The 17,906-nt window shown below is 42.9% G+C and overlaps 1 protein-coding gene across 4 annotated transcripts in view; it reads right to left on the bottom strand.

Moving 5' to 3' along the window:
* The window catches only part of ASTN2 (astrotactin 2), an 821,466-nt gene that overhangs the window by 300,180 nt on the left and 503,380 nt on the right, over nt 1-17,906 (bottom strand). For all 4 annotated transcript variants that reach the window (XM_036915513.2, XM_057498978.1, XM_036915512.2 and 1 more), the window contains exon 12: nt 12,153-12,319. In XM_036915513.2, the coding sequence (XP_036771408.2) occupies nt 12,153-12,319 (167 nt within the window). The remainder of the gene's footprint in view (nt 1-12,152; nt 12,320-17,906) is intronic.

Below are 17,906 nucleotides of genomic sequence, written 5' to 3' on the forward strand. Positions count from 1 at the left end.
TAAAATGTAGAATTGCTTCATTTCCCACTGCACACATATTCTTTCTCCCTTTCCAGTGGTCATCACTGTTAACTAATATGTATTCTTCTAGAGTTGTTTCAAGGTATTTGGGTATACACTTCACACACACACACACACACACACACACACACACATACTATACACAATGTATATCTACACACACACACACATACTATACACAATGTATATCTACACTTTATACATTCCATCCCAGACTGGAATAATGAACATGAAAGATGTGGGGAAATGGGCTCTCTCACTCGTCAGTGATAGAATTGTAAACTGGTAGAGCTTCTACAGACAGCCTTTTAGTAGATCCATCAAAATTTTGAAATTCATAAAACACTGACCCAGCAATTCCTCTTTTAAGAATCTCTTTTATAGAAACACACACAAGTGCAAAGTGATACAAATACAAAGATCTTCATCACGGCACTGCTTGTAATACAGTGTGTGTGTTTGTGTGTATGTATATATATAAAGTGTGCATATTCCATATAACACATATATATGTATATATTATGTGTAGATATATACATATGATTTTTTTCATAATAAACCAATAAACAGAATTATGTTATATTTTGTTGTGAGATAGATAGGTATTTGTACCTAATACTATTTCTTGGAGATCTTTTCAAATCAGTATTCATATAGATCTATCTTTTTAACGGTTATTTGGCATTGCACAGTATAAATGTACCATAATGCTTTTACCTAATCTTTACTGATGGGCATTTTGGTTGTTTATCACCGTTTGTTATTACAAATAGTGCCATAATGAAGATCTCTGTGTATATATCACTATGCACATGTATGTGTTTCTATAAAAGAGATTTGTAAAAGAGGAATTGCTGGGTCACTGTTTTAGGAGTTTAAAAATTCTGATGGATCTACTAGAAGGCGTCTGTACAAGCTCTGCCAGTTTATAACACTAACACTGATGAACAAGTGAGCCTGTTTCCCCACATCTTTCATGTTCATTATTCCAGTCTGCGATGGGAAAAAAAATTACTCATTTTTGCCTCATTTTCCTTTTGCCTGATGGCTGGTGAGGTCTACCACCTTTTCATGTTGCAGTCATGTTTCCGTGTCCTTCTGTAGGTTGTCCATCCATGTGCTTTGGCCATTTTCCTATTACGGCGCTTCATCCCTTATTGGCTTACACAGGCCTTGTATATTTTCTAGATAGTTATCCTTCACATTCCATATATATTGAAATTTTCTTCCAGTCTGAACTTGCATTTCAATCTCACTTTTGATGTCTTATAACCTCTATATTATAGTCCTTTATTGCTTTTGAATTTTGTGCAATGCTTAGGAAGCCACAAAATGATACATTTTTTGCAGATTCTTCTAGTATTTATACAAATTTTTCACCTTTATTTACTCTGTATGGAATTTTATTTTTGCATGGTGGGAGTAGTAACTTATTTTTTTAATGAATGGCTAATACCTAAGAAGTCCATCCTTTCACTGATTTTAAACACTATTTTATCATACACTAAATCCCAAAGCATACCATGCATACATGGTTGGATTTTTTCCCTATTTTATTATCTGTATATTCCTGCAAGATTTCTATACTACTTTAAATTACCATAGCCTTACAGTGTGGTTTGGATACAGTAAAATATAACTAGCTTTCCATTCCAAAATTTCCTCACTATTCTTATTCATTTTTCCTTTCCGATGAATTTTGCAGGTGGTTTGCAAATTCCATGTAAAATCCTAGTGGAATTCTTGGTGGTATGGCATTGAACTTTTAGGTTAAATTGGGGGGTGGGTATTTTTTTCCTTAAGAAATATGTATTGAGAGTTGACTCTGTGCTGGGCACTGCTGCTAACTGGGTATTGACCACACTGGACACGCACTGGAGACTAGAGATCTAAGCTTCCCTTGCAGTTTGGAAGGAGGGACTATGTAACAGGATTCTGAATAATGGAATCTGTGCTGATAGAAGTTATGGCCAGACCCAGCCCTTCTGGTCATCCTGTGTGATCCTCAAGCCCTGTCCTCTTTCAGTGGCAAGTTTGAAGACCACATGTTCCAGCTACACACTGCAGGATGGAAGAGGGCTGCCTCAGTCACAGTGGACTTTCCATGAACAAAAAAGAAACTCATGTGCAAACTTTTGGTTTGTTGTAGCAATGTGGTGTACCTTATCCTAACTGATTGATACTGGATCTTTACAGTTGTGAGTCTTCTAATTCAGAGACATCATTTGCATCTCCACTTATTAAGTGTTCCTTTAAAAACCTTCACTGCACTGAAGTTTTAGATTTTTGGTCATAAAAAATTTGGGTGTCTCTTGTGAGAGCCTATTCATAGGTACTTATACAATGCACATGCTCTAGAGGTTACAAACATGCATTTGGGATCCAGACCACCAGAGTCCAAAACCTGATTCCATCACTTAATGGCTGTGTGACCTTGGGCAAAATGCTTAAGCTCTCTGTACTTCTTTTGCTTATATATAAAGGAGTTCCCACCTCATAGGGCCACTGTGAGGATTAAATGATTTATGTCTGGAATGCAGTGTGTCCAAACATAAAGTGATACCTTCTCTTATTACACTCTTTTCCACATTGGGAATAAGATCATTTTTTCACTTATGTTTCCCCCTTATATTTTTGAATTTATTGCTGATACTGAGGAGAGATATTACTGATTTTTTAAGTTGATTTTTCACCGTACCACATAAAGAGCTTATCAGTTCTAATGTGTCTACCAGATATACGTAGATGGATGAGCATATATTTGCCCAGTTTGGGTATTAGGATTATGCTAGGGTTTTAGAATAAATTAGAAAAACATCCTTTTATTATTTTCTCTGGATCAGTTTACATAAGACAGAGGTTATCTATTTCTTGGTGATTTGGTAGGACCTGCTTATAAATCCCCTGGGTTAGATGTCTTCTTTTCAATTGTATATTTAGCTCTCTTATCATTTTATTTTATGTTGTCTGTGTATTTAGATTTTCTACAGCATCATGATTAAAACTTGGTAATTTATATTTTCTAAGAAAAAATGCATTTTGTTAAGCCTTCCAAATGTATTAGTATAAAGTTGTACACAGGGTTCTCATTAAACTTTTTATCTTCTGTGCTTCTGTGGTTATGTCCCTCACTCACTCCTGATGGGTTTATTTGTGCACGCTCTCTCTCCTTTGACCAGGCTTTTGCATTTTATAGATGAAGCTCCTTTTTTTTTTTTTTCCTATTTCATGTATTTCAATGTTTATTTGTATTAATTCCTTCCCACTGCTTTCTTTGACTTTCTAATTCCTTTTCCTGGCTTCTTGGGTTGAATGCTTCATTTTTTTACTTTCAATCTTTCTTGCTTCTTAATAAATGCTGGGAGGCTTCTGACTACTGCTCTGCTTGTATTCCACAAGTTTGACAGACAGCCTTCCTGTTCCTGTTCCTTTTGAAGAGGTGGTAATTTGCGTTGGTTTTTTTTTTCCTTACCCAACGTTTACTGAGAAGGATGTTTTTATTTTGTCATTCCCAAGCAAACAGAGTCATTCGCTAGCTAGATTGTTGTTCATATCTAATGTTATTGTATTCTAGTCTGAGAATGAGGCATGTGTAATTTCTATTTTGGCAAATTTATTGAGATCCCATGTCCCCTTGCTTAAGGGAGACATAAGGTGTCATGTTCAGATTTTTGGACCTAATTAAACCTGAGTTCAAATAAAAGCTGTGCCACCTACCAGATATATGACCCTAATCAAGTCTATCAACATCCCTAGGTCTTGGTGTCACCATCTACTAAATGGAAGTAATAACAAGGCTCATCACAGAGCTGATGTGAGAATTAGAAATAAAGCATAAAATACTATCTATCACATAGTAGCCAATTAATGCATCATATTGTGATGATTATTAATATTGTGACTATATTATTATTATCTATGATCGCTATTTGATCTATCACCCATTTACACTTTCCAGGAAATATAAATTTATTTCCAGTGGTTCTCAGACACTAGCTGCTGCTGTCTCTCTAGATCCATATTTCTTAAAGCCAACAGAGTTGCTCTTGACCCTTTTCTCCTTTTTTTTAAATTCAAACTACATAATCAGGAACTTCTTCTATATTCATTGGAAACAAAGAGTACACACACACACATACACTTATACATTTATACATGTATAATTATTACACATAAGCTAGATACATACATTCTATACACATTATACACATATACACACATGCACACATTTATGCAAAGGTCAGCCTTGCATTCAAGATTCCATGGTCTAGTCAAATATTTTTTTATATATGATCTGTTCCTACGACAATCTGTAGTAGGTAGAATAATGGTACCCCGAAAATGTCCATGTCTTAATCCCCAGAACCTATAATTCTGTTACCTTACATGGCAAAAGGAACTTTGTAATTGTGATTAAGAATTTTGAGATGGGAAGATTATTCTGGATTATCTGGGTGGGCTCCATGTAATCATAATGGGCCTTAAAAGAGCCTGAGAGGTAGACAAGGGTGTTCAGTGTCAGCAGAAGTCCAACTTTGAAGACCAGCAGAGGAGATGCTGAGAGAGAGGGAGGGAGGGAGAGACAGACAGACAGACACAGAGAGAGACGGAGGAAGAGAGAGAGACGGAGGAAGAGAGAGAGGGAGGGAGAGAGAGACAGACACAGAGAGAGGGAGGGAGACAGACAGACACAGAGAGAGGGAGGGAGAGAGACAGACAGACACAGAGAGGGAGGGAGACAGACAGACATAGAGAGGGAGGGAGTGAGACAGACAGACACAGAGAGGGAGGGAGAGAGACAGACAGACCCAGGGAGGGAGACAGACAGAAAGGCTTTGTTCTGGCCTTGAAGTCTTACAGATGCCTAGATTCTGACTTCCACAATCATAAAAGAATAAATCGGTGTTGTTTTAAGCCACTAGGTTTGTGGTACTTCATTTCAGAAGCATTAGGAAACTAATACCTAACCTTCACAAGGAGGAAATGGTCCCATTTTCAGATAAGAAAACAGGTTTAGAGAAGTTAGGTGACTTGCCTGTGGAGATAAATCTTGTGAACAGTGGTGCTAGGAGTAAACCCAGAAATTCACATTTCAAGGGGTGTGTATAGAGTGTATATGTGAGCATGGATGTGTGTGTGATTTTAGCCATACTACAATTGTAGGTTTAAGGTCATTTTTTTTTGCCTGGGGTAGGAAAGGATTGTGGCTCAGCAGGAGAAGAAGGACAAGGATAAAAGGCCTGGAGTAGCTTAGTAAGACCCTCAGAGATGCAGGAAGTAAAAAAAAAAAGGAACTCATAAAGGCAAATGGTCCTTTGAGTTTTGAAAGATAAGCAACTCTCTCCCCCAAGCCACCTCAGGGCACAGGATGGATGATTTATGCAAAGGTCTGTTTAGTTGTTGGCTTTTTTAAATTTTATATTATTTTTGTACCATGCAACATAATTATACAGCTCCTTTAGAACATTTTGTCGTCTGGGAGATTTTCTTATAGAAATTCTAGTGTGTAGGCTCACAGGAAACCAGCCAAGATCTGCATGAAACTATATTTATATATATGCCAAAATCAAAAACATAAAATAAGTACAAAGATACAAACTGGGCATTATAGCTGAAGGCAACGAATGTGTTACCCTTAACACACCCATCACATTACAGAGAATACTAGACCTAGATGGGACCTGAGAGATTGCGCCATAATCTTATATATGTTTAGCCGAGAGCAGGTTTTGTTTAATCCTTACAGCAATATCGTGAGATGGGGACTTGCATCCCAACATTGCCACTAAGGACCCTGAGGCTTGGCACTTGAAATTCCTTGACCAAGGAACTTGGCGCCTTGGAAAAGCCAGGACCCTGGCTCTGGTCTTCCTGCTCTAAATCTAGTGCTTGTTCTCTTCTGCACAAATGCTTTATTCCAACCTGTGTGCTTTTCAAAGAGGAAACTAGGACCTTATAGAGAAGTGGCATTTACACAAATTCTCAAAGCAGAGTATTTCTTTATTCACATATTCAATTGCTCAGTCATTCATTCATTCCTGAGGGGTTTATGGAATCAATAAAAATACATATTGAAACATATGGACTAGATACCATTGTTTATGACAGGGAAAGGAATCAAATCTGGGAGAAAAAGTAGGAACAAAGAAAAGGTAAGGCTAAGCAGCATTCAAGGAGCTGCACGTCACGTAGGCTTGGACCAACGTCAGGGATGGATCTAAGCATCTCACACCAAGGCAGGTGAGAAGCAGGTGCTCTTTTAGTGGTACTGATCCTGACACCTGTGAGAAATCCCACCCGGGGGTCCATCAGGGCCAGGACCCTCTGCGATCTGGCCTCTAAGGTCAACCAATGAATGCCTCTAACCAATGTCACAGAGGTCTTTCCCATGCAGGCCCTTCAGATGGTCCCACCATTAATCAAAATGAAGGTTACTAAAACTGTTCTCAGGGTGGTTTCCATCTGAAGGTTTCACTAAAGGGAAACATGTAGTATTTCTAGAAAAGCCATTTTGAAAATAATGTACTCAAGGGTATTTTTTAGAAAAGAAGAGAAAGGAAAGAAAGCAGAATTCCATGGGGAACTCTGGGCTAAATAGTATAATAAGGCATCTACTCTAAGACCTTCAACCTTGTAAGGATACTAGCATTTCACTTAATATTAAGAGAAAAAAATTAAAGTCTATCAAACCACTGATAGTAAAGTGCATCCTCATTTTAGAGGTGTTAAAAATGTAGAATATATGAGAATTTTAGTATCAATGAAATCTTATGTGTTTCACTGCTGCAGGATTTGTCAGAGCTTTTACTGTCCCCTTTACTCTGCCTTCACTGTGCACACTGCACTTCAAGAGGAGGTTGCAGGGGGGCAGAATTTCTCTTGTGGGCCTGAACACTGAGCTTCCACTTTTATCTTTGAGCTGCCCAGGGAACTAATGTCCCACAGAACCCACCCTGGAAAGCAACTCTGAATGAATGAATGGACCTCATGTGCTTCCATCAACTGTCCAGGAATATGTCTCATGTCTGAGCTTTGGCACATATTCCAAAGAGCAGACACTTGTAAGGTTGTAATGTTTGACAAGAACCTGGCAAGCTGATGTTCTGTGTCAGCCTTGAGAGGTAAAATCCAAGCCCTTCAGGCAGAAGTCAGAGGGGAGAAAGCTCCCATCCTAGGGCTAAAAACTGGAAATCACAACAAAACAAGTGCCTGAATAAAACCCCCACCCCCGCCCCCTGCAATTAGTTACTGACAAGCACATTTACAATTGCTGTCTCCATTCTCTAGGTCAGTGTTTTCTGCTATTGGAGCTTGGACCATGAAGATAAGCAGCTTCCAGTAAACGATGGATATTAAACACACGTATTTATCTCCTCTTCCTCCTGAAATCACATGAAAGTGGCATTACACTGAGGGGCTAGCAAGGATGATTTAAGGCTGGACATGCTCTTTGAGCCCAGGTTGTTAAATCCATTTTCATTATATTTCAAATGAAAAGACATTTAAATAATTTAAACATACTCAGATTAGAGAAGCCAATATCTCTCAGCGGAGAGAAGCTTGGGATATCTTCTCTCCCAATTTTACCTCCTAACTGCCCATGAGACCCTTCCGGGCCTCAGTTTCCTCCTTGAAATGATCTGGGAAATAATGAAACTTCAAAACTGTTGATGACACTGATCACGATTTCTTACTGGGGAATACATAGAGAACATCTCTCTTAGCAAATGATACCAGTAAAAGGTGTCTAACCCTTGCAAAAAACAGAACACAAAATAAGACCACAAAAAAATGCAACCAACCTTTTGTCAAGTAAGGACACCTACACAATCCACCACGTTTATTTTCTGTTTAGTTTGGTTGCCAAGAAGCACACGGAGCTAAATTTATCTCATGGTGACTAACTCTCCTATTTCAGGCTCCTGAAACCATTTTCTCCCTTTCCCTTTATCTTCTTACAAATGTCTCTGATCAGCCTTACCTCTGTATCATCCATTTGTTTATAGGTTGGGCTATAACTAGTGGATAATACTAAGTTCTCTTGGAAGAGTGTACCATATGCGTTGTAAACACATGCACACAAATGATACAAACCTGGTTGCTAGGTAACTCATCAAGGCTTCCAGGGAGGTAATGCTCTCTTAGCTCTGAGATTCATTCTGAATGCTTCAGCTTAGTTTCCAGTGACCTTCTCCTCCTCTTTCAGATTTACCTGATTCTCTTTACTGTACTGTTACCCACGCTCTGGCAACATCCTTCAGGACCAAGTGAGGCTCAGTCACCAGTCCTCAGTGTCCCCTTTGTCCCTGGTGGGCAAGGACTTGGAGTCAATGCTTCTTTGCATTCTCAGCATCCCAAGAAAGACCAAGCACAGGGGAGGTGCAGCAAATCTCAGGCAGATGAATTCCTATCATGGTTTTGAAGAAGTCCTTGGGGTAAGCAGTGGGGGATGACAATGGGGACACACAGGCGACTAGGAGCCAGTGCCTGATCATGAGGAATTTACAGTGTGATGGGCTTCAGACAGCAAAGCAGGTAAGTCCACAAAGTAATGGGGCCACCACAGAGAGCAGCCCAGGGTGCTGTGTGATCCAGAGGAAGATACTTTCCTCCATTTGGGGGAACTTGGCCTGACTAGGGGCTGACAAGCAGAGCAGCCAGCAAGAGGTCCAGCCTGCAAGAGGCGGCAAGACTTCACTGGGGTCAATCAGAATTCCGGGCTCCCCACAGCTGGCTCTCTCTCTTGTAAGAGGTTCTTGTGGGTAGAAATGGAAAAATACAAGCCAAAATACGACAAGAAAACAAGTCCTTCCTTTGCATGCCCTGACCCCACCTGATAAATGCTGAGCTGATATTTAAGTAGCAGCACTTGAAAGGACGAAGTATTGTTTACACCCAGCCTCAGGGTCACTGCACATCTGTGGGGCTCGGAGAAGGGGACACCACCAGGTCTTGAAGATGAAACAGAGCTGTCTAAGCTAATGTGCCAAGAGCATGTGGGAGAGCAGAGGCGGTACAGGGGAGGAGGAGGGGAGAGGAGAGGAGAGGGAACAATGTGGTGAAAACTCCTGAAGCTGAAGCCAACAGACTCCATTCAGGGACAGGGGAATAACTGAAAATGTAGCTGGAAAGACTGGATGGGGAACAACTTCCTTGGCCACGTTCATTGAGGCACTTCATCTAACATTTACAAATTGAGCGCTATGTCCCAGGCACTGTGATAGACCCTGGAGATAGAATGATAAGCAGGCACACAATTCAGTCATCGAAGTTAAGTGACATGGCGTTCTACCTCTTAGACAAGTTATAACTACCAGTTACTGAGGCCCTAGGTTTGCCAGCCCCTGTGCATGTATAATTTCATGTAATCCTTACAATGGTGCTATGATCACATCAATCCTACATGAACGGAGAGGCTCAGAGAATTTTAGTGACTTGCCCAAGACCATGCGGCTAGAAGTGGCCAGAGGCCAGGAGTGACATCAGATCTGTCTTGATTGAGACTGGAGGCACAAGGCCTGGGTTTGAACCCTGATGCCCCGACCCCATTTACTAGCTGTATGACCTTGCACAAGTCACTGAGCCACTCTTTGCCTGACTTTCCTGATGGTAAGTAGAGATCACAACAGTACCTTCCTTATAGAGTTGTTAGAAGAATTAAACGGGCTAATCTAATCAAAGCACTTAGCACAAGTGAGCACATGTAGGAAGCGCTGAGTACGTATTAGGTGCTATTGCCAACCTGGCTGCAAAAAGGTTTATTAAACCTACGCCTACCCAGGAAATACTTAGGAAGGCCACAAAGCTTTGAGCAAGTTGAGAAGGTCCCCTGGCGTGAGGATTTGTTTTCCTTGCTCATTCAATAGCCTGCCACTTCTTTCAACCAACTTTCACACAAGTACCTGCTAATAGCTTCCATTGTTTTGTTTATAGTGCTTCTAACAAGTGTGGGTAACTTTTCATTTGCATCCTTAATAGCCAATTTTCAAAGCTCCTGACACTGCAGTTGCATGGGTTTTATTTCCTCTTTTTGTGTGTTCTATCAGCCTTTGTATGGGCTGTCTCAACTCACCACACACTCCCGCCCATTCATTCTTACTTAAAACTTTCAGAGGCCTTTCCTGGTGGGAGAGGCCAGCTCTGCCTGTCTCACAGACCAAGAACCAAGAGGTTGAGCATGTCAGGTCACAGAGCAAGGGGGGGAAGGGCACTATTGTCATTACATCATTCACTCAAGTTGTTTTATTTCATACGTACACATAGTGGTAACTCTCCACAGGGCATCATTCCAAAGCACATTACAAATACTAATGTAAATTATGATGTAAATAATGTAATGGATTTCATCCTCGTAACAATTCCATAGAGAGGTATTATTATTATCTCTGTTACAGATGAAGAAACTGAGGCACAGGGAAGTTAAGTACCTCGCTCAAGGTCACACAAGGAGGCAGTGAGCTACATCACTAGCCACGTGACCTTGGGCCCATCGCCTTACCTTAATGGAGTAACAAGCATTAAGTACTTTGCACTCAGCACCACCACCATTAGATTGAGGTAGATATTAAGATTTGAGAGATGAGAAAACTGAAGATCGGGGATCCTGGCAGGCTAGCCCTAGGTCTAAAAGAGACTAAGAAGCAGGGGTAGGGCTAGAGTCCAAGTGTGTCGATCCCACTAGACTGCTGCACTGTGCTATGGATGGAAGGTGGGAACAGTTCCTGTGCCAAAGTCCATTGCTGCTGTCTCTCTGCTGTTATTTGCAACAGAGGACCACCCCCAGCCCTCACCCCAAGTACATCCAGAGAAAAATAACAATGATAAGAACAGAGCTGATTCTGTATTCAAGCCTCAGATTTAAACCCATGCATAATTTATTCAACACTGCCCTGCAGTCACTTAAGCTGAGGAGAAACCACTATAAATTCAGGTCTGCATACGCTAATTTATTTCTTATTTATTTTACTGATGCACATCTAGGGCCTCCAGTGAGTCGCTCCAATACCTGCTCAAAGGCGCCTGCAGCCCCCAGTGTAACTGGGGCTGAGAGGGAGACCCTGAAATAGGCTCCAGAAGGGAAACCAGACTCCTTGGACTAGACCCATGCAGGCAAAATTAATTTTCTGTTAAACTGAGACTCAACACATAAGCAGTCTCCCTCCCCTTTTCATAGTACCTAGGACAGAAGAAGTTGTTAAATGCTTTATTCTGCTTTTCTAAGTAAAACACTCACTATGTGTCCATGACCAACAGTCTTCATGAGCACAGGATGATGTTTGAGTCACATAGTGTCAAAGGATGAGCATATTTTTCAATATGGAGACATCATCAAAAAGGAAGAAAGAAAAAAGGAAAACGTCTGCTGTTTCCGTGAGTGATCCCTGAGAAACACCATGCTAGGTGCTGTACGGAGAGCCGTAGCTCCTACTGCGGTCCCGGTGTGGGAAACAGGGTAGACGGGAATGTCAGGCAGCCTCGTCCACAGATCTCATTTCACAAGTGGCCAGCCTGGGGCCCAGAGAGGGGAAGTGGTTTGACCCAGGCCACTCAGCAAGTTAGTTCCAATGTGCCCCTTCTTTCAGTCTCAGACTAATTTTAAAACCCCTTTCTGTTCTTAGCCTTTGCCTGCATGACTTCCTTTCCACCTCCCCTCTGCAGTTCATTACCCTACAGACAAGAGGCTAAACTCTAAACCTGCACTGCTGAATTCCTGCAGAAACAGAGTTGAAAGCTTGGGCTCAGCCTGTGTTCTTAAGAACCACACCTGCTCGTTTCTGAGGGACACCGTCAGGATGCCTGCTCTTGTCTCCAAACTCCACTGACCAAGGATGCAATCATCAGGAGGGGCGGGAGGCTTCATCAGAAAAACAATCTGACCCGAGGATGTAGCCTGAGCAGGGATTCCACTTACTGTGATTAGTAACCAATTCTGTCTTTTTTCTTCTTCCTCTTCCCAAAACCCAACAGAAGCTCATACTGTTGATTTTAGCCTCTGGGGCTGGAAAAGCAGACAGAGAAAGACCATTTTGCTAAAGGTCAGCTCTGGCCTGGCTGGATTATATCTCCTGATCTTTTCCCTGCATTCCCTGCTGCTGGGAAGGGGCGGCTGGACCTCGAGGGCGGACACTCACCCACAGAACATGAAGATGGCACTGGAGGTGGCGTCATCGGGCAAAGGCAGCGTCTGCTGCAGGCACAGCTGCTCGCAGCCGCCGTTGAAGCCATCAGAGCAGTCGATGCCTTTGGAGTGGTCATAGCAGCCGGAGCCATCCTTCATGGGCCTCAGCTCCTCGGGGCACTGCTCAGAGAGAGAGCAAGGGGCAGTTAGGGCTGAGGAGGTGTGGGTCCCCTCGCGCCCTCTCCTCCCACCTTCTGGACATGGGCAGTGCTGGGTACCACAGAGATGGTTTCCAAGTCTTGTTGGGCCAATTAATAAGAACCTTATTTTACTGATGAACATCTAGGGCCTCCAGTGAGTCGCTCCAACACCTGCTCAAAGGTGCCTGCAGCCCCCAGTGTAACTGGGGCTGAGAGGGAGACCCTGAAATAGGCTCCAGAAGGGAAACCAGACCCCATGGACCAGACCCATGCGGCAAGCCCACCTGTACAATGGGACTTCTGTCAGAACCTTTCTAGGGCACTTGTGAAGATCAAAGGACATGTGTCTGCAGAGTGCTTAGAACACTGCAGCTTTTATGGCAGCCAGACAGCAAACATTAGCTGCTATTAATCTTGACATTGCTGGGCTCATTGTCACCATGTGTTTATATTGACTGTCCAATAGGCTCTGCTGCAATAAAGGTCACTTTGGAGAGCAGTCAGATATATTTTAGAGAACTCCTACCAATACAAGTTTAAATTCCCGTTTTTCCTCTTTTTACATTGTGATCCAGGACAAGTTACTCACCCTCTCTGAGCCTCAGCTTCCTTATCTGTTAGACGTGCACAGCTCCTACCCCTATGGATTTGTTGTGATGCTTTAACTGGACGATGGGAGCTTATCCCATACTCCAGAATCCAGCACACAATTTGGTACTTATCAAATGTGACATTTTTTTCCTTCATGTCTTAAATTGGTCTCTTCTCTGTTCTTGTGCCTGGAGTATTAAGGAGACTCCTGCACACCCACAGCAGGAGCCTACAGAGGCCTCCTTGCCAGTCCCCTGTCCTCTACAGCATCCTCCTCAGGACCAGCAGGGTGCTGTTTCCAAATCCTCACTCCTCAGCTTAAGGAAACACATGCATTTTCAACAATAGCTGCTTGAATCTCCCTTAAGCTGACTGTTAAGGTCCTCTGTGGATGATTTCTGTTCCTCTGCCCAGCCATGTGCATATCCCTCCAGGAACCAAATGGCTGCCCTCCTGTCCCTACAAAACCCCAACAATTCCCATCTCGAGTGACCTCAGCAAAATGCTCTTGTTAGAGCTCTGGCACCTCTTCATGCTCCAGGAATGGAAGATCTTACACTGTAGGGACAACTGGCTATGGAACTTCATTTTCCATCATGTGATGAGGCTGGGCTCATCTTTTCCAGTCCAGCAGATGGAGAAGCAGTTCTAACTCTCCAGTATTCAGGAGAGAAAATGAGGTACTAGGTTTTAATTTCAGTCACCCTGCTGGCATTTCCTGTCCACAAAGATGAACACCCAGGGTTCAGCCCTCCTCATCCGTCACTGGACGTCACTGATTAAAACTGCATTCCCTCCTCCCCCCACCAGCTCCACAGTCCCTTCCCCAGCACATCACCTTGAACGACATCAATAACAAAACACACACACAAAAATTAATTTACAAAACCAAAATAACAAAAAAAGGTCAATCCTCTTGGAAATTGAATTTTGCCTAAGTGGAATTCATAATCACAGCAAATGCATGAGAGAGTTCTTCTAGACATTTGGGACTGGCGCTAGGAAGGGTGACAGAGAAAATAGGTTATAAATGGCCTTTGTCAAGCCACAGAAAGGTTATAAAGCTGGCTACATTTTGTGCTTAAACAGAAAAATCAATTTCCCATGTGAGTGAAGTACTGTACATATTAATACAAGCTCAGAGGAAGCCCCTGCTTGTCTCTGAGCATTCACTGTCAGACAGGAGGGCACCTGGTTACGGGTCGTTTAGGAGACAGGAGCTGGTGTTGGGGGCTGGGCTGTCTGTCTGCAGAGACTCCGGGAGGAGCGCTGGAGAGAACAGCTGATTTCCTACCAGGTAACAGGAGGTATCTGGGCAGGGCATTATCGTGGCTCTTCTCATCCCCCACTGATTCGCTACCACTTTTGTCCTTTAAAAAAAAAAGTAGGTTCTATCAACCAGGCATACGACAGGCACTTCACCTGCTTTTAGTTAGTTAACTGTTATAGCAAACCAATGAGACAGTGTGGTAGGCTGACAGTTGCTCCCAAAGATAGGTCCTGTCCCAAGCCCTGGAACCTCTGTCACCATCCGCAATCAAGTTGTTGCAGGTGTGAATAAACTGCAGTTCTTGAGATGAGACTACCTTGATTATCTGGTAGGTCTAAAGGCAGTCGCGAATGTCCTTATTAGAGAGGCACAGAGGGATTGCACACACAGTGGAGAAAGCTGCATAGAGGCAGAGCAGAGACTGCAGAGATGTGGCCACTACCCAACAAATGTTGGAGCCCCCAGAAGCTGGAAGAGGCAAGGAAGGATCCTCCCCTAGAGCCCTTGGAGGGAGCCTGGCCCTGCTGACGGTTAGCTTGAATTCAGAACTTCAGGCCTCCAACATTTCTGTTATCTTAAGCCACCTGGTTTGTTGCAATTCGGTAAAGCAGCCCCAGGAAACTAATACAGGTAGGTAGCCTCAGTACACCCATTTTACAGAAAAGGAAACTGAGGAAACGGGGCAGAAGCAGGGCTTCTCATGCTTTCTGGCGCTGTAGCTCTTAACTGACTCCTAGGCAAGGGACTTCACTCCCTGCCGCTTGCTGACTGATGGCTTTCCAGTTAGGAAGGCGGAGCCAACAGGGATTTAGAGCTGACCTAACTTCCTTACTTTGCACCTGAGGCCCAGAGAATGGAAGGGCGTCCATCCCCCTAGCCCCTCAGCAGCCCCTCATCCGTGTGGTGCTCTGCCCGGTACACTCACTACCCCATGTGTTCAAGCATCTTCTAGCTGACAACAAACAGATCCCTTAGTCTCTCTCCCCAAGATGACTGACAGATGGGAAACAGGCTCAGAAAGGGGAGGGACTAGATTAACATAACACAGCAAACTAGAACCAAACCTGCATTCGTTCTGTGAACAAGGGGGAGGTGCTCTGAGTAAGTGGAGTGCATTCACCAGTGAGCCCCACATGGTCATTTCTTCACCCAGCATGGACTTCCCGCTCTGAGACCTTGGGGGAGAGGCGGCCCAGGTGAGCCCTAGCATTGCCTTGATTTGAGGTTACTTGCATAGCATATTATTTCAGTTATTTCATTGTTCATCATCTACCTCCCCTACTAAAGCATAAACTTTATAATGGACTTTACTATGGACCCTCATGGCCTGTCCTCAGCTGTATCCCACACCTAGAATAGTTTCTGGCACATAGTAGCTGTTTGCTAGGTTTTGAATGAACCATCTGGGTGCCAGACAGGACGTTTAATGGGACTAAGTGTTAAATGAGGGTTTGAACGCAAACTATACCTTTTATAAGCTGTGTAACCTTTGGTCAGTGATGAAACTTTACCTGTCTTCATATGAGTACTGTGAAGGGTAAACAGTGTGGTATCCAGCATCAGAGATGGTCCCCAACGAGCCCTCCATGGAGTCCCCCGCCCTGTACCAGGGATGACTGGTATGACTAAAAGCAGATGGCAGAACTGCTGCCATATCACTTCCGAGATTAGGCTATAAAAGACTGAAGTCTTCCGTCTGTCTGCCTGTCTGTCTGTCTGTCTCTCACATCACTTCCTCTAGTGAAATCAAGCTGCCAGGTTGTGAGTAGCACTATGGAGAGCCGTATGTGGCAAGAAACAGAACCCGTGGTTAACAGCCAGCAGTGCTGAGACCTGCCAACAGCTCACATGCATGAGCCTGCAAACAGATCCTCTGGCCCCAGTCCAGCCAGTTCAGATGACTGCCGTCCCAGCTGACACCTTGCCTACAACCATGTAGGGGGCCAGAACCACACAACTAAGCCAATCTTGAATTTCTAACCCTTAAATATTGTGTGAGATAATAAATGCTTTCTGTTTTAAGCTGCTCGATTTGGGGATGATTTGTTACACAGCAACAGATAATTCATACAGGGATATACATGTATCAAGTGCTTAGCACAGTGCTCAGCAAATGGTAGCTGCTGTTATGGGTATTTTTAAGGAGCTTAGAATCTAGCTGGAGAGAGAAGCAATATATTTATCTGTCAGGCAGAGAACTCGGTATAGAGTAGACATGAAGAAGCACTGTGTAATGTGAATGGTAAAATAAAAACTCCCCAAATGTGAGTGGTTGGGGAATAATACTGGGGTAGGGAGGCCTCGGTCAGGGATGTCTTCTTAGAAGGAGGAGATGTCGTTGTAGCAAAAAGGAGACATCCTGGTTTCCTGACAAGAGGAAGACCAGAACTCCTGCCCAAGCACTACCGCTCACTTGCCCTGTGATGTTGGGCAAGTCCTTGAGCCCAGTTGGACCTCAGTTTCCTTTCTTTATATGGGGCAGACAGCTTGGAGACAAGAACATGGGGACCGAAGTCATGCCTGCAGGCCAAACAGGCTTTGTGGCCCTGTGCGTCTAGGCAAGTGCTTCACTTCAGGGAGAGTTTCAGGTTCCTCATAAGTGAAATGGGAATTATAGTGTCTCTCTTGAAGGTCTTTCTGGAGACTCTGTAAAACTCATCTCAAGTGCCTGCCTCAGACCTGGCACATAGTAGGCACTCAATAAATGAAGGATAAATGAGCAATTAATGAATGAATGAACTCAACCCCCCAAAAGGAAGCCTAACTGAAATTGCTAGCTTATATTTTCTTTCCCCTCTATAGAAGTCCTTCATTGGACCATTTAACAAATATCTACTGAGCATGAACTTAGTGCTATTCAAATGCACAGGCGCCTTAAATGTAGTAGTAAACTAGACAGACAAGACCCTGCTCTCAATGAGTTTAAGTTCTAGAGAGGAGACAAGTGGTTCACAAGTAAAAAAATAAAGTAAAATGATTATTTCATAGAGTAAACTAGTGTGATGAAGAAAGAAACAAATGAACAGGCATGGATGAATGAGGTGTAAACAGAGCATTTGCGCTAAGTCCTTTAAAGTGGAGTCTCTTGGGGGCATATAAGAGGGAAGAGTTATCCAGGAAGGAATAGCAAGTATGAAAGTCCTGAGGGAGTTACAGTGTTGGCCTGTCCATGGAACAAAGGAGGCCATTGAGGCTGAAGCTCAGCAAGACAGGAGAAGACAAGGTTAGCACAGGCAAGGTGTGAGAGGTAGGCAGTGACCAAATCACTTAAGCTAGGGTTGGCACACTACAGTCTGCAGGACGAATCCAGTCCGAGCCCTGTGTTTTGTTGTTGATGTTTTAAATTTTGAGATAACCATAGGTTCACGTGTAGTTGTAAAAACATAATATAATAGAGCTCTTGTGTATCATTCGACAAGTTTCCTCTAATGTTAACATCTTGGAAAACTGTAGTAAAAATATCATAACCAGGATGTATACATTGCTAATAAAGATACAGAACATTTCCATCGCTACAAAGATTCCTTCTGTTGCCCTTTTAAAGCCACACCCACTTCCCTCTCAACCTGATTCCCTTCCATAAAGCCTGTAAACCACAAATATGTTCTCCATCTCTATATATTATAGAATGTCATTATGGAATTCTTCAGAATACATTATAGAATTCTTGTCATTTTAAGAAAGTAACAAAACTAAAATCATGCAG

This window comes from Manis pentadactyla, chromosome 3, assembly GCF_030020395.1.
Source record: "Manis pentadactyla isolate mManPen7 chromosome 3, mManPen7.hap1, whole genome shotgun sequence".
NCBI lineage: Eukaryota > Metazoa > Chordata > Mammalia > Pholidota > Manidae > Manis > Manis pentadactyla.